The 25,542-nt window shown below is 43.7% G+C and overlaps 1 protein-coding gene across 5 annotated transcripts in view; it reads right to left on the bottom strand.

Moving 5' to 3' along the window:
- The window catches only part of TBL1XR1 (TBL1X/Y related 1), a 195,536-nt gene that overhangs the window by 7,184 nt on the left and 162,810 nt on the right, over positions 1 to 25,542 (bottom strand). For all 5 annotated transcript variants that reach the window (XR_014471794.1, XM_083177724.1, XM_083177723.1 and 2 more), the window contains exons 7-15: positions 22,771 to 22,903; positions 21,950 to 22,091; positions 21,428 to 21,491; positions 20,174 to 20,271; positions 12,980 to 13,040; positions 5,608 to 5,729; positions 4,602 to 4,676; positions 400 to 527; positions 150 to 315 (exon numbers count right to left, since the gene is read on the bottom strand). Coding sequence is in view for 4 of the 5 variants with exons in the window: in XM_083177724.1 (XP_083033850.1) it covers positions 150 to 315; positions 400 to 527; positions 4,602 to 4,676; positions 5,608 to 5,729; positions 12,980 to 13,040; positions 20,174 to 20,271; positions 21,428 to 21,491; positions 21,950 to 22,091; positions 22,771 to 22,903 (989 nt within the window). In the remaining variant the exon portion in view is untranslated. The remainder of the gene's footprint in view (positions 1 to 149; positions 316 to 399; positions 528 to 4,601; positions 4,677 to 5,607; positions 5,730 to 12,979; positions 13,041 to 20,173; positions 20,272 to 21,427; positions 21,492 to 21,949; positions 22,092 to 22,770; positions 22,904 to 25,542) is intronic.

Here is a 25,542-nt window from a genome sequence, read left to right as displayed (position 1 = left end):
ATTCGGACGCTAAATGTTTGCTATAACATAACTCATAACATAAAAATATAACATCTCAAAATTAAGTATCATTTTGATGTATGTCAACAAAATTTACAAAAGCATCATCGTTAACTGAAGGCTGGTGGCTTAACAAATGCAAGTCATACCTGTGTATTCCAGATGTGTACACATTTGTCAAAGGAACCACTGGCCAGGTACCGGCCATCCGGGCTAAAGGCTACACTGTACACGGGTTCCTGATGTTTAGTCAGTGTGTGAATGCAGATTCCTCTATCTACATCCCACAATCTAACTGTAGAATCAAATGATGCACTGTAAAATGTAAAGCACAAGATGTTATGTGTTGCAGCATAAAACAACCCTAGCCAACTTCATAAGACCATAGATGTGCTTTACCTTGCTAACATTAAATTAGCATTTGGATTGTTTGTTCCCGGCCCAGTGGGGCTCCATTTGATGGTATATATCTCTTTGTTGTGTGCTTGTAAGTCATGAACACAACTGTCTTGTTTCATACTCCAGATCTAAAATTAAATATTGATCATAAAAAAATTTGTAAACAGAGTCGAACATAAAATTCTAATTTGAGACTTTCCCCTTTGCGTGCCAACATCTGTGAGAGATGTACAAAATATCTGCTAAAAATGCCAGCGAGGCTCAGAATTGTTATATAAATTCAAATAATAATAATAAAAAAAAGATTATATTTCCTATATAAAAGGTAAACATTACAATGTTATTATGATGAATAAAAAGGTTTGCTTGACAATTGTCACACCTATTTTGACAAATTCACTTGGCACTAAAAGGGTTAAGAGCACTATTAGAAACAAATCATGGTGTAAGCACATATGCAAACATAAGCTAACGGTTGCTTAACCCTTTGAGTGCAAACATCTGAGACGTCACTCACATTTGTTATATAATGTTGTTAAAAACTATTGTATTTCCTATATAAAAGGTAACCATTACAGGTCATTATGATGAATAAAATAGGATTTTTGGTGTTACCTGTTAAATCTGTTTTTTTATTCTGAAGCATTAGTGGACCACTGGAACCATGGGTAATGCAGGTCCTATGAAGGGGCACAAGGAGTTAAACTTCCGGAGTGCAGCTTGGAGAGGCTCCTCATCCCCAATACCCATTCTGCCCCAGGCCAGTCAGTTTATTAACTTTCAAAGCTAAAGGAACAGGAAAAGGAGAAGCAAACCCATAGACACATCCATACACAGAATCTTGACAAAACAAGAGAGCAATACAAACCGCAGAGAAAAGTGAAGGTTGGGCGCCCAGTGGTCCACCATGGCTTCAGAAAAACAGATTAACTGGTAAAACCAAAAATCCAGTTTTTTCCTTCAGCCTATGGTGTACCACTGGGAGGTTCCAATGTAGTCCCTCAAGGGTGGGAACACTCCCGAACTGCACCAAGGACCCCTCTGCTGAATCACGCATCAGCGGAGGTGAAGGAGTAAAAATGGTAAAATCGGATAAACGTATGCACAGAGGAATAGACTTTGCAGATCTGCTCCGCAGATGCTCCCTGGCTCAGAACCTATGATGCACCCACCGAGCGATTAGAATGTGCTCTAACAGACACGGGAATGGGCTTACCAGAGAGGAGATAGACCTGACGTCTGAACCACTGTACAATTATTTGCTTTGAGGCAGACCAGCCTTTATTTTGATCGTAATACAAGACAAACATTGAATCTGTTTTTCGGAGAGACATGGTTCAATGAACATAAAAGTCATAATGCCCACACAACATCTAAAAGTAACCAAGCCCGAATCATTGGGTGAAGAACCTGAAGGCAAAAGGGAAAGGATAACAATCTCCTGATTGATGTGGAAACTGGAGATCACTTTTGGGAGATAATCCAAATAAGTAAGGAGTACTGCGCGATCCGCATGGAAAACCAGAAAAGGTGCCTTAACCGATAAGGCACCTAGGTCGGAGACTCTCCGTGTAGAAGAGATGAACAAGAGAAAAACATGTTTTCCATGTTAACCAATGAAAAGCAACCTCTGACAAAGGCTCAAACAGAGCCTTTTGAAAAGCCTCGAAAACAATCAAATCCCAAGGGTGAACTGAAGAAAAATAAAGGAGGCTGCAAGTGCAGGAAGGTTTTAACTGCCAAAGACTGAGCAATTATTTTTGGGAATAAAACCGACAAAGCGGATACTTGAACTTTTAAGGAAGCTGCATCCAACCCAGCTTGTAAGAAGACTAGTCGAGATGAGGAATACTGTGAAGGTGAAAAATGAGGGGCCAAGCACCACAAAAAATAAGTCTGCCACACTCTGCGGTAGATGCAAACAGGAGACTGTATGAGCCATGGTTTGAATAACTTGGACCGAAAAACCTCTAGCCCTTAAGACTGACCACTCAATTACCATGCCATCAAACTCAGACGGGGAAGGACTGGATGAAAGCAGGGGCCTTGCACCATGGGAGTGCGATAGACAGATTCTTAAGCTCTGCGAACCACGCTAGTTTTGACCAGTTTGGCGCAATTAGAATGGCTGTCACCTGTTCCGCCTGTATCCTTTGAAGCACTCGCTGAAGCAGGGCAATCAGATGGAACAGATATACATTGTGAAATGGCCACGGGACCGCCAGGGCGTTGATTAGAAAGGCTCATGGGTCTCTTGTGCATGCTCCATACCGCAGGTGCTTATGGTTGTACCCTAAAGCAAACCGTTAGATTTGAGGCTGACCCCATCGTACCACCATCTGGTGAAACACTTGTAAGTAGATGGACCACTCCGACGAGTGGACGTCCTGCCTGCTCAAGAAAGCAGCTTCCCATGTGAGAAGGCAGGAAATGACAGTGCAAGAAGGAACTTCTTTGCCCAGAGCAGCACCTGAGAGACATCCTGCATTGCAGTCTGACTGTGGCTTCCTCCTTGACAGTGGTGGCATTGTCGGCCTGTACGTTCACCGCATTGTGATGAAGTAGGGGACCAAGTGCTAGGAAGACAGCTCGCAATTCGAAGATGATGTTTGGCAGACTTGTCTATTTGGCCAACCAATGTCCCTGAAAGGAGGAGTTCAATTCCACCTCCGCTCCCCGGCCCCTAAAGCTGGCGTCCAATGTGAGAATCACCCAGTTGAGGATGAGAAATGATCTCCCTTGTTTCAGGTGAGATGACTCCAGCTACCACATGAGACAGGCAAGTGTTTCTAGAGATCACTAGGAACTGGGATTTTAGGAGTAGGGGGGAGAGATTCCAGCAATGAAGAAGCTCCAACTGCAATGGACGAGCATGCCATTGGGCATACTGCACCATTTCGAAGCAGGGTACTATCTTCCATTGTAGCCGCATACAAAAATGGACCGTCATCCGCTTACCTGAGTGACTTATTCACTCTCTGCAGCACCTTCCCCGATGCCTTTGGAGATGCCGTGGCTTCTGGCTGCAGAGTTTAGAGACCGAGCAACAGCACGGCTGTCACACTGCCGCAGGCTCACTGTGCTTTCACAGCGCTTGTAGCACACTGAAAATGAAAATAAAAAAAAAGGTTTAAAATCAGGGCTAAAGTGCCCTGCTCCTAAAAACATTTCCTTTTCCTGAGGCCCCAAGGAAAAAACTGATTGGCCTGGGGCAGAATGGGTATTGGAGAAACAGCCTCTCCAAGCTGCACTCCAGAAGTTAAACACCTTGGTGCCCGGTCAGTGGACCTGCAATGTCCATGGTCCCAGTGGTCCACCATAGACTGAAGGGGAAAAAAGGTTTGCTTGGAAATGTTCACACCGATTTTAACAAATTCACCTGGCATTCAAAGGGTTAAATACCTATTGGAAGAGAGAAGATACCGATGTATCATCACACATCTACCCTATGCCTATCCGATGTCTTTTTGCCAAAAAGATTTTAGTTGCAACCGCATTGCGACTAAGATGCCTCAGGACATACTGCTGCTTAAGTTGATATGTTGAAAGTTGAATATTGTGTGTGAAGGAGTCTCTATACAGAGCAGAACTTATATCAGAAAAAGCTTCAAATACAGAATAAAGGTCTCAATCACACACAGATATACAAGTGTTGCATATCAAATCACAGGAGTCTCCTGGTCCATCTTAGCCAAAGTAGCAATATATGGCTGAGCAATATATTGCTCAGTTTCTCCTTTTCATCAGCGACCAGAGATGGTCGCTGATGAAAGGGAACCTCTGCCGGCGGTGCCGCAGAGGTAATCAGCTGGTCGCAGGAGCAGAGATTAGAACAGGGCTGAAAACGGGAGCGCGCACCCAGCGATTTATCGCCGGGGTACACTCCCTTTACTGGCAATATGGTCCGCCTGTGACCAGATTTCCAGCGATTTCAGCCCCTAGTGTATACAGCTTTAGTCTCAACACTATATGCCTAAGACAAGTCTCACGTGACCTGCTACTTTGAGAGGGGAAGTTTGGCGCATCTGCAGCAATCATCTATGGAGTACACATCTGCATGTTCTAAATTTCCACAGTTTGTACCAACAGTGTACAATACTCAATCGCAGATCAATTATTTAAGCGCTTTATGTGAAAAGTACAAATTGATAACTACACTCTGCTTGATCTGCAGTATAAACAAGAGAAAGCATTAAATGTACCTTTAATGTCATGTCATCAGAACAGGATGCCAGGAGGTTACCAGTGGGATCCCACTTTATTGCATTCACTTCATTCTAGAAAGAAAGCAACCAGTAATACTATATAATAATTATAGAAGCAAGCAGAGAACAGTGGGATATCCCAGGCCGTGGATCACACGAAAAAATCTCTTTATTAGTCTAGCGTAGTGGTTCTCAAACTCATCAGGACCCCAGAGGTCACATTCCCCAGATACCCAGACAGGAGCATGGTGTATCACCAACTGTCACACTGCAAGAATTTTCAGGTGACCTGGACAACATGAACTGTGTGGGGTCCTGAGGACAAAGTCTGAGAACCTATTGTCTATACAATATTTTGATAGATACATTTTGATACACAGCAGGTCTGGAGATGGTCGTGTATGTACTATAACATAAGATACATTATAGTACTTATAATTTATCTTCCCCATATATGTACTGTACATTTGTGTAAGGTTTCATTTGTGGAATATTATTGATTGTGTGCACAGCGACAAATGCTAAAGAGATGAGTTACAGGGTCAGTAATTTACATGTCAACAGAACAGAGGTGAATTAAGAGGAAGATAACTAATTCCAGCTTGTTACCTATTTCTATTTAAGCAAAAGTCAAAATAAACCTGTGGATTTAATTTTCACATCTGGCAGAAGGGACCGCTCTAAACTTAATATTAAAGCAGAGGTGAATATGTAACACAGCCAAGTAATTCTGGAAATGCCAATAGGGTGAAAATAAGAAGTTGTCACTAAGTTGGGACTGCTGACCTACAGTTCTAGTGAGGGCTTTGTGACAATATTTTGCTATTAATGATCAATAGGTCACCAGATAGAGAAAAATATATAGTAAGCAATTTTACACTCAAGCATCCATGTTATTACAATGATCTGAACTCATATAGACCAAGAAATACCATTTAAAATGTTTTAAAATTTCAATAGAGGATATAAGCTATCTGCAAAATACACCACCTAAAATACTTACTGTGTGTCCCTGGAATGTTTTTATTGGCCTGTCTTGTCCCAATTTGCAGACATGAATGCACATATCTGTGCTACATGATGCAAATGTATTGTTACTTTGCCAGTCCACATCTAATGCTGGTGCTAGAATCAAAGAAAACAGATAAAATCAACTTTTGAACAAAGTTAAAATAAAGATTAATTCTTTCCAAATAAATAAGCAATCAGTGGATACAGATTATGAGGGATTTTCCTATCAGCAGTGATAATTTATTAGCCCTGATGCATCATCCTGATCCCCCCTATGCTTGCACTTACCAGGTATTATGCTTAGCTTGCCTCAGGCATACAAAGCGTAATCCCCGATTAGCAGCCCATCAGACCTGTGATAACACATGGGTCCAGGAATTCATCCCGGATCCCATGTGTTATCCCCATGCACACAAGAAGGGCATTTCTCTGCATGCAAGGTATGTCCATTTCATCTTACATATTACATGTAAAATTAAATCACGCCATCACAATTGTTTTTTTAGCAAAAAGACTAACCATCACAAAAGTTTAACGAAAGAGGCAGCCTCTAACTACTAACCTAAGTGCACAGGTATAAAAAAAATTTTATTTTTTTTTCATTTTATTCATTTGAAGTTTTAACTTGGTTAAACAAAGAAATTATATTTTTACTACAGCATTTAGTCTTGAGATCAATGAAGTCCCAATCTGAAAGGGGTGGCGGACGGGATCCCGACAGTCGTTTACCCGACGTCGGGATCCCGACTGTCAAAACGCCGACAGCTGGGTGCCCAGCGGCCACCCGCTATTTTCCCTCATGGGGGTCCACGACCCCCATAGAAGGAGAATAGGTGGCTCGCGTAGCGAGCCAGCAAGGGGCTTTTTTGCGCTCGCCATGCTGTCTGACTCCGGGCAGTCGGGATCCCGACGTCGGGTTAATGACTGTCGGGATCCCGACTGTCGGAGTCCCGTACCACACATTCTGAAAGAACACTTCTACCCTTAATCCTTTACAGCAACACCTGGTTTGTTAGTTGAAACTTATTTGCCCTGGATGGCAGATGGAATCAAAATAAATTGCGCCCTATTTGGCAGGCTGAGGCTGGTTACACACTAGAAAATACATCTTCAGACAGACCTGGCAGTGTATTCTCCATATACCCTGTCCGATCGGTCAATCGCCACTATCTACTGCATACTGCAGGCTGTATGAGCAGGCGGCAGATCGCCAAAAAACACAGCACGATGCCAATAAATCTTTAGATATATCAGCATTGAGCTGTTTTGCACACATGACGTGTTATGTCTGCCAATGACGCCATTCTGTCATATTGCTGTTTCACGCTGGCTGATGATCCAGATAAATAGATAGATAAGATGGATATATCTATATACACTGCTCAAAAAATCACACTTCTGAGAAATCAAACTGTCCACTTAGGAAGCAACACTGAATGACAATCAATTTTGCATGCTGTTGTGCAAATGGAATAGACAACAGGTGTAAATTATAGGCAATTAGCAAGAAACCCCCAATAAAGGAGTTGTTCTGCAGGTGGTGACCACAGACCACTTCTCAGCTCCAATGCTTTCTAGCAGATGTTTTGGTCACTTTTGAAAGCTGGCGATGCTTTCACTCTAGTGGTAGCATGAGACAGAGTCTACAACCCACACAAGTGGCTCAGTTAGTCCAGGATGGCACATAAATTCAAGCTGTGGCAAGAAGGTTTGCTGTGATTGTTAATGTAGTGTCCAGAGCATGGAGGCGCTACCAGGAGACAGGCCAGTACATCAGGAGATCAGAAGATATGGAGGAGGCAGTAGGAGGGCAACAACCCAGCAGCAGGACCACTACCTCTGCCTTTCTGCAAGGAGGAACATAAGGAGCACTGCCAGAGCCCTGCAAAATGACCTCCAGCAGGCCACAAATGTGCATGTGTCTACTCAAACGGTCAGAAATAGACTCCATATTGGGTGGAATGAGGGCTCAACATCAACAGGTGGGGGTTGTGCTTACAACACACCACCATGCAGGATGTTTGGCATTTGCCAGAGAACACACCGATTGGCAAATTCACCACTGGCACCCTGTGCTCTTCACAGATGAAAGCAGGTTCACACTGAGCATGTGACAGATGTGACAGTCTGGAGATGCCAAAGAGAACGTTCTGCTGCCTGCAACATCCTCCAGCATGACCAGTTTGGCAGGGAGTCAGTAATATGTGGGGTGGCATTTATTTGGGAGGCCGCACAGCCCTCCATGTGCTTGGCAGAGGTAGCCCGACTACCATTAGGTACCGAGATGAGATCCTCAGACCCCTTGTGAGACCATATGATGGTTCGGTTGGCCCTGGGTTCCTCCTAATGCAAGACAATGCTGGAGTATGTCAGCAGTTCCTGCAAGACAAAGGTATTGACGCTATGGACTGGCACGCCTGTTCTCCGGCCATGAATGCAATTGAGTACATCTGGGACATGTCTCGCTCCACCCACCAACGCCACATTGCACCAAAGACTGTTCAGGAGTTAGCGGATGCTTTAGTCCAGGTCTGGGAGGAGACTACCTTAAAATACCTTATCAGGCTGTCTTTATATGTATTGTGGTTCTTCCTGCATATTGATAAAGGAGCCCGTAAGCTCAGAAACATTGGTGAATTTACCCAGTGTGGACGGGTTTTTTTTTGAGTGCCGCCATCCCCCTGTATTACAGCAGTGTTGTCTGCATTATGGAGGGCACAAATTTGTGGAAATTATATGGATTGATCATTTGAAGCCAATTGTAGGAGTGCCTCCATCTCTGAATATTGTACATAGCCTTGTGTCTTGCTGACTCAAGTCTGGAAGGCACCCACCCTGCTTCTTTTATTGGACTTTATTGGTCTCCAGGAGGTCTTAGTGCACGGTGACTTTTTTTTGTCACATTATTTGGGATTTATCACTCATCACATCATCTCTTCTTATCTGCTATAAGGACATACGGCTGTAAACGACAATGGGATCCACACTGTTCGATCAACATTAGCCGGCACCCTCCCAGTCCCGGGTGAAACTCACCCTGGGGTCAACCTTCAGCTATTATGACAGGGTGTTGTTCAAAGATGATTCAATGTCCACTAACGCTTCCCCAGATCATCTACAACTGTACCATGAATGGCTCAATTTAAAAAGAAAAGAAACTGATAATTATTTTCATGGAATTACATTATCAGATTACGTGCAGGATAAAGAAATTCTCAGCGGTTTCCGGGTAGGTGCTACAACATACCTTTCTGTAAAACTTGGACGCCTATTTTAAACAAGTGCTCCTTTGATCTGATGGTAGCAGTGATCGAGGAGATGAAGTGTGACTTGGTCCACACCAAGCTTGCCAGTTTTGAGGAATTGTATAAAGGTACTTTAACAAGCGATCAATCAGTAAATTGGATCGAGAAATTGTCAACTCAGATTGATAAGTATAAAAAGGATTTACAAAAAAAAAAAAAAAAAAAAATCGCTTAAGTTTGACCCGCCTTCATTCAACCCAGCGATTTAAACCTTTGCTCGGTTGCTTGAACAAGATACCTCCAAGTTATTGAAGAAACAAACCATCATTCTCCAATTTTTCCAAAACAGAATGGTCTGCACTTCGCAGCCTTAGTGAAGATGCATCTATCATGATTCGGGCAGTAGACAAGGGGCGGCGGTCTAGTGGTGCTGTACACTGCAGATTAGGTCAAGGAGCCAAATCAACAATTAGCAGATACAGACAGGTACAGCCCGTTGCCCAAGGACCCGACGATCATATATAAGAAAGAATTAGAAGGGATCTTGAATTCTGCTTTACAGGATGGACTGATTGACAAAGCCACTAGAGAGGCACTGCATGTGGAACACCCTGTCATCCCTGTGCTAGATTCAATTCCCAAGATTCACAAAGACCCCCTGAAACCCCCGGGCAGACCTATTATATCTGCCCGGGGTTCTTTATGTCAAGCCATTTCCATATATTTAGACTTTTTTTTGCAGCCTTGTGTTCAAGGAGACCAATATTTTCTAAAGGACACCAACTGCCTGCCTGCATCCTTCGCACAATAGATGTTTCAAGCCTCTATACATGCATTCCGCACGCTACAGGATTTGAGGCAGTTAGAAGGTTGATCTCTCAGAATTCTTTGTATGTTGGTCCTGATGTCAATTTGTTCATTCAGCTTTTAGAATCGACGTTGAAGATAAATATCTTACATTTAACGGGAAATTCTTCTTGCAGCAAAGGGGATGCGCGATGGGGTCCTCTGTGGACCCATTGTTCGCGAATTTGTACATGTTCACTGTGGAACAAATGCTATTTACCCATAATCCGTTGGCCAGGGGGTCGCTTCTGTTGTACGCTCGTTACATAGACGACCTCCTGGTCTTCTGGACGGGTGAAGCCTCCTCTTTAAAAATCTAATTGATGCTCATAATCTGTTCAATTCTCCAATTAAGTTAAATTATGTTATGGACTGTCAATCCATCCATTATCTTGACGTGAACATTAGCATGGTTGATGGCAGGATAACAACGTCATTGTACAGCAAACCAACAGACAGGAACAACACGCTGTTATCCACCAGCTTTCACCTGTTACCCCTGAAGAAAGGCCTCCCGTTCTCTCAGATGCTCCGGGCGCGGAGAATGACCTTGACGGGAGGACCTTGAAAAATCGCTGTCTACCATGGTTTGCAAATTTAGGGGTATGACCTTGTTACTAGACACTAAAAGTAAGGTGCTAGGTTTAAGCAGAAAGGAGGCATTGGTCCCCAGAACTTCAGCTAAAAAGGTGGATAATAAGGTAATTTGGGTTAATGCCTACAACCCTGTTAGTGCAAAGATTGACAAGATTACCAGAAATCATTGTGATCCCCCCCTGACGGCCCTAAACAATAAATCGGTAATTAATTCATATACTAAAGGCAGGAGTCTAAAAGATTACTTGGTTAGAAATTAAGTTACTATTCCAAGAGATCCCAGCTTTTGGGGTAAACCGAAGTTGGGTTGTCTTAAATGCAGCGGCTGCACGATGTGCAGCTTCATGACGGCTGGAGAAACAGAGTAGTCTGCAGCACCAAATTTGTCCTATACTAAATCAGTTGCCTCTGCGGTAAACATTACGTGGGGAAAACTGAGCATATGTTTAAGGAGAGAGCTGTTGCACACCGATCGGCAATTAAATCTGTTGATTCCTTTTGTCCACCAGTTTATGTCTTTTTCTAATCAGTGCCAGTTGTCCTTGTACCACAAGGTTAAATTATTTCATACATATTCTAGGAAGGAATATTTTATGGTGGTATTGTATTTACAATGTTTTCATATATAGCTATGATATAAGGATGTGCTGGTGATATTGCTAATCTATGGTGTGTATTTCTTTAATCTGTTTTGTATAACTTATGATTTTTTCTGTATATTTTTATTGTAACCTGGTTGCCGGGACACCCGATTTGTGTGACCGTGGTTAAATAGGCAACGGGACTGCACAGGATCTCTTTGTGCATCCCGCTGCATTCTCTGGTGAGTGACGTCAGTTTCAGGCGCGGACTGCAGGCGTGGCGGGAGGCACAAACAGCCCGATAAGGTATTTAAGTTTGTCTTTATATGTATAGTGGTTCTTCCTGCACCTTGAAGCTGTTCACCAAGAAAATTAAGCCTCCTATTTATACAGTCCTTTATGTACAATCACCTAATCTGAAGTGTCATAAACCTCAACGGGAAGAGGACATAATGTATTTGTAGATTCAGGCAACTGAGAGTACAAGGCCGTTACATGATCCAAGAGAGTTGCGAGAACAGATTAAAAAAATCTAGAATAGGTGATTGTCCCATCCTACTCAACATGTAGACACAATAACATGCGTGACGGGTGGTAAAACAATAACAACTGATCAAGATTATTACCCTCAGGATGGATTTTCAGAAGTAAAATGTAGCATAATGCCAATCTAAGGCAAACCAGAAACTGAGGCCATAATGAATTACGGTTCATAACTTGCACTGAGTAGATCACCAGACTGATAAATACATCAGTTGCTCTTGGCAGAGCCCAACATAAAGACAGTTAAAGATTGAGCCACCCACAGCTATTACAGAAATGATGCTTACTGCATGTGGTGTCCTATCATTTCTGTAATAGCTGTGGGTGGCCACACAACAAATCTACAGTATGTGGGGGGCCCAACAAATCTACAGTATGTAGTACTGCAATGCTTGGTACTTGTGGAGTATCACGGCTCCCATCGTATGGCATTGTATGCCATATGTAGTGGCATACGAAGGCATACGATGCGATGTTTTACCGATTTTTGAGCATTTTTGCTCAAAAATCGTATGCCATCGCATGGCATCGTATGCCATATGTAGTGGCATACGATGTCATAAGATGCGATACGATGTTTTACCGATTTTTGAGCATTTTTGCTCAAAAATCGTATGCCATCGCATGGCATCGTATGCCATATGTAGTGGCATACGATGTCATACGATGCGATACGATGTTTTACCGATTTTTGAGCAAAAATGGTCAAAAATCGGTAAAACATCGGATAACATCGTATAACATCGTATGCCATATGTAGTGGCATACGATGTCATACGATGCGATACGATGTTTTACCGATTTTTGAGCAAAAATGGTGAAAAATCGGTAAAACATCGCATGGCATTGTATGCCCTCGATGCGATACGATGTTTTACCGATTTGGGGGCATTTCACTACTTTAATACACATTTCAATGCATTCTGATGCATTTCAGTGCAAAATCGGGTGCCATCGCATCAGATGCCATCGTATGGCATCCGATGCGATCGCATACGATTTTTGAGCTAAAATGGCTCAAAAATCGGTAAAACATCGTATCGCATCGATGGCATACGATGCCATGCGATGTTTTACCGATTTTTCACCATTTTTGCTCAAAAATCGGTAAAACATCGTATCGCATCATATGACATCGTATGCCACTACATATGGCATACGATGTTATCCGATGTTTTACCGATTTTTCACCATTTTTGCTCAAAAATCGGTAAAACATCGTATCGCATCGTATGACATCGTATGTCACTACATATGGCATACGATGTTGTCCGATGTTTTACCGATTTTTGACCATTTTTGCTCAAAAATCGGTAAAACATCGTATCGCATCGTATGACATCGTATGCCACTACATATGGCGATGTTATGCGATGGCATACGATTTTTTAGCTAAAATAGTCAAAAATCGGTAAAACATCGCATCGCATCGTATGCCATCGTATGCCACATGCGATGCGATTTTTAGCATACGATCTGCATACGATGCAGGTCGTGGGAGCCGTGATACTCCACAAGTACCCAATGCTTTTATAATTAGAAAGATATTTACCAGAATGGAAAGGAAACTGCTGTTTTGCTTCCCCTGTGTGTGCGTCCCATATAATTGTTGTCTGTGAAGAGAAAAAAAAACAAAAAAAAAACATGTTATCTAAACGCAAAATTTGGTTTGAGATCTTATTTTCTCAGATGTATATATGGGCATACATGGAATGGTCTCCTGATCATAATAAACAGTACCAAAAGTAAAAATATTTCTCTTTCAATGGTCCTGGTGACACAGCTCAACACTGGGATGTAGGAGGGTCCGAAGGAGCCAGGCACCTATCCTAAAGTTTTAGAGGGTAGGCTCCTCCCCTACTGCATCCCTGGACTCTTCAGTTCGTGTTAGGTGCCCACTGGAGTGGGTGCTATTCTAAAGGGCTGCAGGAGCAGCCGAAGAATTAGAGTAGTTAGGGGATTTTTATTATTTTTTTTAACTTTTACCCTAGCTAGGTAGGCACAGTGTGAGGATTCTCATAGTGAATCCTCACACTGCTTGCGCAGCAGGAGCTGACAGAAGCGCGTCCTGTCAGCTCACTGTGCACAGGGGAGACACTGTCTGGTCCCCCAGTGCAGCGCTTATAGCCTTCTCTAAAAGGCTGCCTGGGCTCCGGAGTACCCTGAAACCGGCTCCACGCTTAGGTGGGGATCATGGGGGACAGGCGCTCCGTGATGGCGGCGGCCATTTTATGCGGAGCTTACACGCTGAGCTCCTAGATGAGAGAGCAGCGTTGTGACAGGCATGTTCCAAGTGATCCCCATTTGAGGGGGAGACACTGGAACTAGGAAATCCTACCTAAGGAGCGGCTTGCTGGGGGTGGTTGGCGCCAAAAGGTCACGGACCCCGCAGCAGCAGGGACCTGTGGTCTCTTCCTTCACTCTGACTTTGGCGCCTTTCAGAACGCTTGCAGCGGAGCTGAGCTGGCTTACTGATCCTGGCAGAGTGACTTGGATTTCCTGGGCATCGCTTCCCCGCAGTTGAAACCAACAGACAGATAAGTGATTGGGTGCATTGCCTCTGTATAAACGCTTGTACATTGTTTGCACTGTGTATACTGATAGATATACATTTATCACTTGCGTCATGTCCGAGCATCAGGCTGTGGTTTTGGGGGAGGGAGCCCTTAATGCACTGAGCGCGTGCAATGTTTGCACACAAAAATTTGTCCCTGAGCAGATGGCCAAGGGGGGCTTATGTATTACTTGCGCTGATGTGAGACCCATGGGCAGTGATCCCCATAGGGCAGAGCATATGGAACCTGCGTGGGCCAGGGCCCTAGGCAGGTCAGTAAACGCTTTGGTGCAGCTTTTGGACAGGCAGAGTGATGGGCTGGTAGAATCACAGAGACCTATGCCATCATCTCAGCAGTCGTCTGGCTCCTTGCCTCTTACCCAGGCAGATCCTGCACTTATCCAGGTGATGCAGGATACTGCAAAAGGGATTAACAGGTTCAGTGAAATGCTGGACAAAATGGATGATGTGGCAGGGACCCCTAGAAGGTCTTATGCCTTAACTACTGTGGTAGATGAAGAGGAAGGAGAGTATACTGACATCCCCTGGGATCAGGGTGATGATTTGGAAGAGAACTCTGCTGCTGGTATAGAGGATCTCATTATAGCTGTGAAGCAGGCTTTAAAGCTGACTGTGGAGGATAAGACTCCTGTTAAAGGTGTTTTTAAGCGACAGCGGAAGGAGGCTGTTACTTTTCCTTCAGATGAGGGGTTACAGGAATTGTTAGAAGGGGCTTGGAAAACTCCTGATAAGAGGCTTCAGATGCCTAAGCGATTCCTTAGTCTGTACCCCATGCCAGAGTCTCATGCGGAGCTCTGGGAAAAGGTCCCAGTTGTGGACGCTTCAGTGGCACGTTTGTCCAAGGCTACTGTATTACCAGTACAGGGCGGTGCAGCTTTTAAAGATTCTGTGGATAAGAAGCTGGAGGGAAACCTCAAGGCTATCTTTGAAGGGGTGGGGTTTACCTTACGACCCCTTATTGCTTCAGCCTGGGTTTCTAAGGCCATGATAGAGTGGGCTGGCGAATTATGCACCATGCTGCAGGCTGACCCGGGTGCATTACTGCTGGCAGAAAAGATTAAGGCAGCAGCAGAATATGCAGTTGAAGCAGAGGAGGAAGCTATTAAAATGGCAACCAGAGTGTCCACAGTCTCCATTAATGCCAGGAGAGTGCTTTGGCTAAAAGCCTGGGAAGCAGACAATGAGTCCAAGAAGGCTCTGGAAACATTAGCCTTCAAAGGAAAGGTACTCTTTGGTACCGAATTAGAGGAGATTATAAAACAGGCCACAGGCGGCAAAAGTACATTCCTGCCGGCCTCCTCAGCAAAGCAGACGTCCAGATTTTCTGCTTTTAAGCCGTCCTTTCGGCCCTCCCCTAGAGGTGGTGCGTCCTTTCGAGGACAGTCTTTCAGGGGAAGGTTTCAGCCCTCTAGAGGCAAGACACAAAAGTCAAAATTTGGCTCTTTTCACAAGAAGCCTGCCAATAAAGGAGAGGATAAACCCTCTGCATGACTGTCAGGGGCTTTGCCCGACAGTGACAAAAGTGGGCGGGCGTCTCACGCTCTTCAGGGACGCTTGGGCTTCTCTAGACCAGGATGCCTGGGTGCTAGACATCATAACACAGGGTTACAAAATCCCTTTCAGAGGGCCACCTCCGAAGAGGTTCATTCCCACATCCTTACCAAAGGAGGCACGGCTGCGTACAGCTCTTGTGAGAGCAGCGCACTCCCTTTTGGAAAAAGGGGTGGTGACACTAGTCCCCAAGACAGAGTGGAAGAAAGGCTTTTACGCCACGCTGTTCCTGGTGCCCAAACCAGACGGGTCTTTCAGACCAATACTAAATTTGAAGTCTCTAAATGTTCATTTATGGGTAGACCATTTCAAAATGGAGTCTCTACGGTCAGTACTCCTGAGTCTGGACCAGGGAGAATTTTTGGCGTCCATGGATGTCCAGGACGCATATTTGCACGTTCCTATACACCCGGAACATCAGACCTTGTTGAGGTTTGCCATAGGAGACCTGCATTTACAATTCCGGGCGTTACCCTTTGGGCTAGCAACCGCGCCAAGGGTATTCACAAAGATAATGTCAGTAATGGCGGCGGTGCTGAGGCTCAGGGGAATCACAGTAATACCCTATTTGGACGATCTCCTGTTCAAAGCAGAGTCAGCAGCCATGCTGCAGAGTCACTTGGCAGAGGCCATCAGTTTTTTGCAGGCTCACGGCTGGATTTTAAATTTGCAAAAATCTCAGTTGGTACCGTCACAAAGGCTCCAATTCTTGGGAGTCATACTGGACACCCATCTTCATCGGGTATTCCTCCCGGAGGTAAAGGCCAGGGATCTGGTCACCCTAGTCCAGGAGATTCTCAGGGCTCAGAGCATTTCAGTATGGAGGTGCCTCAAGCTCCTGGGGAAGATGGTGGCGTCATTCGAGACGCTTCAATTTGCCAGGTTCCACTCTCGGAGGTTCCAATGGAACATCTTGTCAGCTTGGTCAGGAAACACTTTGACCATGAAATCCGAGATGATAGTGCTGTCTTCGGACACCCGAGAATCTTTGAAATGGTGGACAGAAGTAGATTCCCTTCAGTGGGGACGGTCATTACAGACCTGGGACTGGTTGATAGTAACTACCGACGCCAGTCTCAGGGGCTGGGGGGCAATAGTCCTGGATCTCAGGCTTCAGGGCCTGTGGACGGCAGAGGAATCAGCGTTACCAATCAACATCTTGGAGCTGAGAGCTGTCTGGAAAGTCATTTCCTTGGCGGGAGACAGGTTACAGAACCTCCCTTTGAGGATTCAGACCGACAATGCCACAGCTGTGGCGTATCTGAATCACCAGGGAGGTACACGCAGCAGATTGGCCATGTGGGAGGTATCCAGAATCTTCCTATGGGCGGAACAGAATGTTCCAGCTGTATCGGCTATATTCATCCCAGGAATAGAGAATATAGAAGCCGACTTCCTGAGCAGGGAGGAGCTCAAGGAAGGGGAATGGAGCTTACACCCTCAGGTGTTTCACCAAATCACTTCGATGTGGGGAACTCCGGATGTGGACCTGATGGCATCCAGGATCAACCGTCAAGTGCCCAGGTTCTATGCCAGAACAAGGGATCCACTAGCGGAGGCAGTGGATGCCATGACTATTCACTGGCAGGGAGATCTCCTTTACGCATTCCCACCAGTACCAATGTTACCGAGACTTCTGAAGAAAATACAGGGGCAGAAGGTTCCAGTGATCTTAGTGGCCCCAGATTGGCCAAGGAGATCCTGGTACTCGAGGCTTCAGAGGTTGTCTGTGGACTCATGGCGTCTACCTCTGAGACCAGACCTTCTAAGACAAGGCCCTTTCAATCACCTGGATTCAGATCGATTGATTTTGACGGCCTGGCTATTGAAACCACCATTTTGAAAAGAAAAGGGTTTTCTGAGGCAGTAGTACAGACTATGATAAAAGCCAGAAAAGCTGTATCTTCGGCAAATTATTATAGAGTCTGGAAGACTTACATTCGATGGTGTGAGAGAAGAAAGGCTCATACATCTCATTTTAAGCTATCAAGAATGATGGAATTCTTACAAGATGGTTTTTCATCGGGCCTAAGCCTTCAGTCACTGAAGGTGCAGATTTCGGCCTTGTCCATCTATTTCCAGAAAAAGATAGCCATTTTGCCGGAAATTCAAACCTTTTTACAAGGAGTATCCAGGTTGAAACCTCCATACAAGCAACCAGTAGCACCTTGGGATCTATCACTGGTTTTGGAATGCCTTCAAAAGGCACCTTTTGAACCTTTAAGGTCGGCTGACTTTAAGTTTCTTACGTGGAAGCTAGTGTTTTTGTTAGCAGTAGCATCTGCTAAAAGAGTTTCAGAATTGGGAGCTTTGTCATGTAAATCTCCTTTCTTAATTTTTCATGATGACAGGGCTGTTTTAAGAACAGTGCCTCAGTTTTTACCGAAGGTGGTGTCTACCTTCCATTTAAATCAGGAGATAGTTCTACCTGTGTTTCAACCCCCAGAGGGTTCTAAGAAAAGGGACAAGTTGAGAACTTTGGATGTTGTGCGTGCCTTACGCATATATGTGGACAGAGTGAAGAGTGTCAGGAAGACTGACACATTGTTGGTATTGTATGACGTACACAAGATTGGTTGGCCTGCATCTAAGCAGACTATTGCTAGGTGGTTGCGGTCTGTGATAGCCTTTGCATACACCAAAGTGGGTAGACCAGTACCGGCCAAAATAAATGCGCATACCACCAGGTCAGTTGCCACCTCTTGGGCGGTTCGACATGGGGCCACAGCTGAGCAGGTTTGCAGAGCTGCCACTTGGTCATCTGTTCACACATTTGCCAAATTCTATAGATTCCATGAGTTCGCGTCGGAGGACGCATCATTCGGGCGAGCAGTGCTGAGAGCTGCAGACCTGAGCGTACCCTCCCAAAGGACCGGCTCTGGAACGTCCCAGTGTTGAGCTGTGTCACCAGGACCATTGAAAGAGAAAAAGGGATTTTTGTAAGAACTTACCGTTCGAATCCCTTTCTCTGATATGGTCCTGGTGACACAGCGATCCCTCCCTTACGCTCAGTAAGTATGCCAGAAGTTTCATGATGTTCATGTTAAAATGGTTAAAAGTTAACAGTTTTCTGTTATAAAATGTGCATATAATATGTGCAGGCGTTTGTACTGAGTTAATGTATTCCAGTGGCTTTGAAAGATGAACTGAAGAGTCCAGGGATGCAGTAGGGGAGGAGCCTACCCTCTAAAACTTTAGGATAGGTGCCTGGCTCCTTCGGACCCTCCTACATCCCAGTGTTGAGCTGTGTCACCAGGACCATATCAGAGAAAGGGATTCGAACGGTAAGTTCTTACAAAAATCCCTTTTTACAAAATAATGCCTAAGCCAATGCTTGTACTCAGAAGGGCACTGCACATACCATTACATCGCCGTTTCTTTGCACGTTCATAAAAAAGGCTATTTCCTTACCATTGTTTTATATCAAAAATAAATTTGTTTCTAATGACAACAATTTGCCCATAAATTCCTTACTAAACATTTCTGCCAGACTCAGTCTGGTCTATGTAAAGGTGCCCATACACTACGCATCCTTTCCCCTTCGAGAAGTTGCATACAAACCCCCTCCAGCCATGTGGCACCCTCTCCCCCAGGCAGCAGGATCACATACAATACTACAGTTGTGCTCCCCACCCATAAAACAAGAGATGTCTGTATATTGTGCAGGGATAAGCAGAGTCTGGCTAATGCAGCCCGGATCCCTGGGCTGCGAATTCCCAGCCCTAATGATGCAGGAGTATGGTACGCTGTGCGCATTGTCCCCTTGTGAACGAAGCCCGGTTGTTCGCATGTTGATTGACAGCCATAAGCGTTTGTAGGCAGCACACCAGCATTTTCTGGGAGTGCCACCTGAACCACAGACAGACTCTGCTGTGGGGAGGGATGGCCGCAGATGTCAACACCCTCCCCATGGCCAACAAGTGCAAAAACAGTCAAATGTTAGTGATTGCGAATGCTTTTCTTTGTGTACACGGCTGCAAACATATTCGCAGACATGCATAGTAGTGGTGGTAGGGAGAGACTCAGGTGTTCACCTGATTGCTGAGCTCCAAACATTTAAAGCCCAGGTTTGAATCGGGTACAGTGTACAAAATGTTAACAGTCAGAATGTGACTATTATTAAGTCTACATGTTTGAATACGGAGATGCATTCCTCCTGGCAACTGCTGCAGCATCTTCTAGGTCCTGACAGTCATGTGACCGTAAGATTGGGCCTTCGATTTCATAGCATTATTTTTAACTACATACATTCAAATTTAGAGACCATTGAAAATTGGGGTGTTCGATATCCAATTACCCCAATAATATATCAAGAGAAAAAAAAACTTTGGCTGCTTAGAGGGATTTTGCATCGCCTGCTGGAGATAGGCAACACAAAATTCCTCAGAAGTGGGTGTGAGTACTCGCTTACTAGGGATAATTGGCTAACCACAGGCAATGTCATTACCGACTATCAGTGACTGCGTGTAATTGAATCCCCGGTCTCTAATGGCATCACATACTCCCTGTCACTGGGCCACAAGTCCTACTTACATGTCATGTATACAATGACACGGACAGACGGAACACATACTAAAGGAGAACCAGGCAGTACTAATGGTGCAGAAACCTTTATCTTACCTTATCAACCCCTGCACTTAAAATAAAGTTTCCTTTCTTGTTCCATTTCAACGCGAATATAGGTCCTTTATGCTGCCCTAAGGTACTTGCAAGGTTTCCTGCAAGTGAAAGAATAAATTAATATTAAGATATAAATATAGCACTCCTGCACTACATCTGTTTATGCCAACCTCATCTGCCTCAGACATATATTTTGTATAAATGTTCATGTAACATTGATATACTTTCTTTAGATCACGCTATAAAATATCACTATTACCAAAATATACAAGTACCTATTTGAGTCCATATATTGTGCTACATAAATACACAATATGTAAAAACCTTCTAATGCCCCTTTCAGACCGCACCAAAAAACAAACAAAAAAAAAACAAAAACATTATTTTGCTGATTTTAAACCGTTTAAAAACAGTAATCTGTGCGGTCTGAAAGGTGCAGAGTGATTTTACAGTTTCCAAAAAAAGTTTTTGGGATACTGTAAAAAAAGCAGGGTCCTACCCATTTCAGACCCTTTTTTTTTGCGGTCTGAAACGGTACCCAGGCAGCAGTGAGCACTATTGGTCCCCAGCGCCGTGCATATTAATGAGCCGGCCAGTCCCTGCTTCAGGATGGGTACCTGTGATGTGTGCCCAGAAGAAGCGAGGTATGCAGTGTGTCCCTCCTTACAGCAGCCCACGCGCCTCCCTCCTGCCTGCGCCCGAAACCTGCATTCTCGGAGCACACTATGTTCGCAGGCTGCGCTTCCCAGCTGGGAAACATGAGGAGAGGCTGCCGCGGTTCGTGTGGTTAGTGCTGGGGGACAGACAGCGGAGGAAACATGTGCTGCTGACACCGGGGATGGGAATAGTAGGACGGCCAGGAATACTGGGCTGCTTCCCCGCTTCTACCTGGACTGGAGAGACCGGGATCGGCACTACGGGTGTCACTGTCTGCAGAGCTGACACTCAGACCACCGGGAGCCATTCCTGTAGCAGGGGAGCCAGATTATATATACCCAGGTGTGACATTATTATATAACGCATGCCTGACTTCTGTAGTAACCTTTATTTACTAACCACTTCCATGTGCTGCTTTCACATCACAAACCTGCTTTAGACCAGGTATTTACATGCGATGTGAAAGTGGTTAAACTGGTCAGGGCAAGTTTAACCCCTTTCACATCGCATGTAAATACCTGGGTCTAAAGCAGGTTTTGCGGCGTGAAAGCAGCATTAAAAGGCATACATTAAGATGTAGTGTAAGTTGTGCATTACCATCCTTCGTCCATATTCTGGCAAACCCATCATAAGACCCAGTTGCTAGAAGTGTTCCTTCACTCTGTTAAAGCAAAGTAAACATGACAAATATATTTTAAAATTTTTAAAAAAATAGAATGAACCCTTCATTGCATACTATTGCACATTTGCTACATACCCCTATACTGTACATAAGGTATATAGGTATACCATTACCTGGTGTATCAAATTTGCTACAGAGTTTATTCAAAATATATAAGTACATTTTTTTTGCCTGTGATTTTTCTAATTTCTCCTTGTCAGTACAATACACCAGAAGCATGAAAATATTTCGAAAACATAAAAAAAAAAAAAAACTCATGCAACAAAGGGTTAACATACACAAATAGAAAAAAGTACAGCTAGGAAAACTGCAGCTAAAAGCAGCAAAGAGATGCTGACTAGACTTGCATCTAAAAATACAAAAATAGTTTCAAAGCAAATTTCACAAAAATGATCATGTGCTGATGAAATGGTTAATATTTCCCAAAAGTTACTTACATTCCAATCTAAAGAGGTTACATCCTTGTTGCTAGGTACATCTTGCCCACCTTCTCGTATACAGTGTCTGAGGACCAGCTGTGTTGACCCACTAGTACTGTTTTCACTTAGATTCCATATCCTGGCCGTCGAATCCCCTGACCTAGTGAATTAAGGTAAAAACATTTTTTCAAAATGATATAGCAATAGTTAATACCTCCGTGCTTAAATCATAAAGGCATACTATTTTAAGTACAAAAACAAATCGATATCTACCCTCAGATGCTACTCTGATTATGCAGAGTCTTCATTGCACCAGGCATCTGTCGCCTCATGAACTATTCCATGGTCATTTACCAAAACTGACTTTTGAAACTTACAAAATGTGTCGTCATACATCTATGGTGCAGCCGCGCAAAACAGACCCTTCTTGGCACACCAGTGAGAATTTTCTAAAGTCAGGTTTTTCTTTTCTTCTTTTTGCCAAAACGAGTCTTATTCGCTATGCAACTAGGACACACGAGGAGACTCTGCTGACTAATGGGATGTCACTTGTATATCTGTATGCTACTGAGTCTCTAAATCTGTACAATATAGCAGTCTCAGCTGACTCAGCCCAAACTGTGTCATAACATATAGAAACTGTCCACTTACAATTTAGCACCAGACGAACATCACGCTTTTCTTTATTAATAAAGGTTGTCCAGTTTTGGACAACACTTTGCAATCCCTAACCCATTCTGCTACATTTAACAGCTCTGGATGCCTCAATGCTGTTCAGCACTTTATAATAAGCCTCTCTATATCAAATTACATATTTAGCAGACAGACAGAACACCTACCCAGAGGCCAGAAGATCACTAACTGGATTCCAGGCACAAATAAACACTTCTGACTCGTGGCCCCGTAATACCACTGCTTTGCTGGATGGGATCTCTACATCACCATCAACTTCCATCATGTCAGTGTGGTTATCTGTAAAAGGAAAGGAGAGTACAGATCATTAAATCATATAAATACACGGATGATGCTTAAATCTATGTATCACCTTAGATCAGGCATTCCCAACCTCAGTCATCAATGCACACTTAAAGACCAGGATTTAGAGATCTCCATGCTTGAGAAGTGCCTCGTTTATTTTGATTTAACCTTCTTTGCTGAAAAGGTGAAATTTTGTTGAACATACCTACATGCAAAATGATTGTACACCAGATTAGCGGGTCCACAGTCACCGGTATAAACACTTTACCAAAACTGTTTAATACTCATTAGAAAGTTCTTAGGTCATGCTATTTTGAAAGGAATTTAACACTAAACTGTAGGGGGTTACCAACCTTACACAAACTAAGCTTCAATACTCTTGCACATGTGGCAGTGCAGTGTTTTGGACACTACCCGCAAAGTTTTCGTATGTTCAAATCATGATTGAGGTTCTCAACAGAAAAACATTTAGTAGAACCCCCCCCCCCCCTTTTTTTTTTTTTACACAAGTAGCTAACCAGTTTGTGCAGCATTTTCCCACATATAGCCTGTAGCGCCCATTCATTGCTAAAGCACATTCATTTCAAGGAATAGGAACTACTTAAAAAAAAAAAAACTCAACTGAGATGAATGGTTTATAGGAATGAATGGGGTTGTAGGAATGATTGGACCATAGACCTCAATGGTACTGCACATCACCAGAATTCATCTAATGTCAACATGAGATCTTGTATGTGTGTATGACCTACGCCTTTGCTGTCCGCAGAATGCAGTCATTACCAGCAAATATTGTGGCTGAAGTAGGAAACTGCTCATTACATATCTAAGTCACTTAAATAGACATATAGATGTAGGTGTGTGTGCGCGTGTGTGTGTGTGTGTGTGTGTGTGTGTGTGTGTGTGTGTGTGCGTGTAAAATTATGGATAGGCGAGGAGAGCTCCCCCCTCCTTATAGCCTACAGCCCAATGTAAAACATTGTGTGGGTTCTTGTCTTCAGTAAAGATAAAAATATATATTTTTTTTATGTGTATGGAACTGGCAGAAGTTAAAGGTTTCTGCTAACTACAGTAAATAACTAGCATTTACATCTTAGAAATGTTATCACTGTATTCCTTATGGACTGACATTTTAAAAGAGCAACAGGTGGTAATTATGTAATTTTTTAACTTGAAAATCTGCACTAAGGTATGTTGAACAGCCGACTCAATAAATATGAACAACGCCGTTCAGATATATCCATGGTACACACTGGCTGATGGGGCATTGATATATCAGCTGTTCAATCAGCCAGTATGCATGCACCTTAAGGGTGTCTAAGGAGTTGGATTTACATTACACAAAAATAAGATTTGTTGGGGTTAAAGATGATAAAAACCATGCGTAGGATATTTGCTACAAAACAAACTGTCCTGTGCCTTCCCCACCCTCGGGGCAGTGTCTGTGGGTGGTAAAATAGTAAGTTACTGATCAATGGGGGATGAATAGATTCTGTGCACATGGGCATGGCATCTACTCAGTGAGACGGCTTTGGGCAGCCAAGCATGTTCACAAGTGCTGGGCAAGCCCCCAATAGTGAAAACAGGGCTCTGACTCCTCCCTGACTGGCCACGCCTACTTTGATGTGCCGACACATCAGCACCTTGCCCTTATCCTTGCGGGAACACTACAATATCATGTAATAAGAGATTTCTTTCATCAAAAAAGATACACATTGCTTCAGAGACGTGACTAACAAAAAATTACAGTTCACAACTAGAGAACACAGGAGAAGAGATTTGTATTCAAATAACCTTGAAAATAATGTTTGGACTTTGTTTATCATTTCAGTTTAAAGTATGTTTTAAAATTATTAAAGTAAAACACATGCTGTGTCTAATGCACTTTTCCAAAAATTTTTACTTACGACACCAACCTCGCTGGGGCCACACCACCAGTATCGCAAGATGTATAAACACTGCGCAATTTGCACCGTGTGTATGCACCCTAAAATACCAATAGATAATTTCACTTTATACCTTCTCAACTCCTGTAGTCAGGTAACACTTCCATACATAAAGTTATAGTATGGTCTGCATAAATGGGTCATGCAGTTAAAACCAAATGAAAGGAGGTCTGGATAAGAAGTATTTAGTGTGTACCAAACCAAACACTGACTAGATCTTTGCACCAAGAATGTCTGGGTCAACCAAGAGCAAGTACAGAACACTTCCATAGGAGATGTAGCTTATGCTAATGCCCCACCACCAGACTTCAGGACAAAATGATCTGCACAGGTACACAAACTAAGTATCTGGTTGCGAACCAGGTTGAATGATGGGCATTTTCACCTATGTAGAATATAGAAAAAAGCCACATGAACAGCACTACCAAAAAAGGTGCACCATTTTGCAATGCCTCGAAGAACAGTTCCGTGCACATGAATCCCATTGTATCAATACTTAAGCCTACCTTAAGTACTAAGAGGTGGAAATAAGGCTGCATCTACACATTGCGTTTTTACTGGTCCCTTTTAAAAAAGGGACCTGTTTGGCAGTAAGGAGCCTGAACATTTAAATCAATTGCTGCTAGAGTGGCCAAACCCAGGATCGGCGGGATCCGGCCACCCTAGCAGCCATAGATTTAAAAAAAAGAT

Source organism: Crinia signifera, chromosome 3, assembly GCF_055691185.1.
Source record: "Crinia signifera chromosome 3, ASM5569118v1, whole genome shotgun sequence".
In the NCBI taxonomy this organism is placed as follows: Eukaryota; Metazoa; Chordata; class Amphibia; order Anura; family Myobatrachidae; genus Crinia; species Crinia signifera.
Note: the sequence above shows the minus strand (reverse complement) of the source record. Positions and strands in the feature narration are given on the sequence as shown.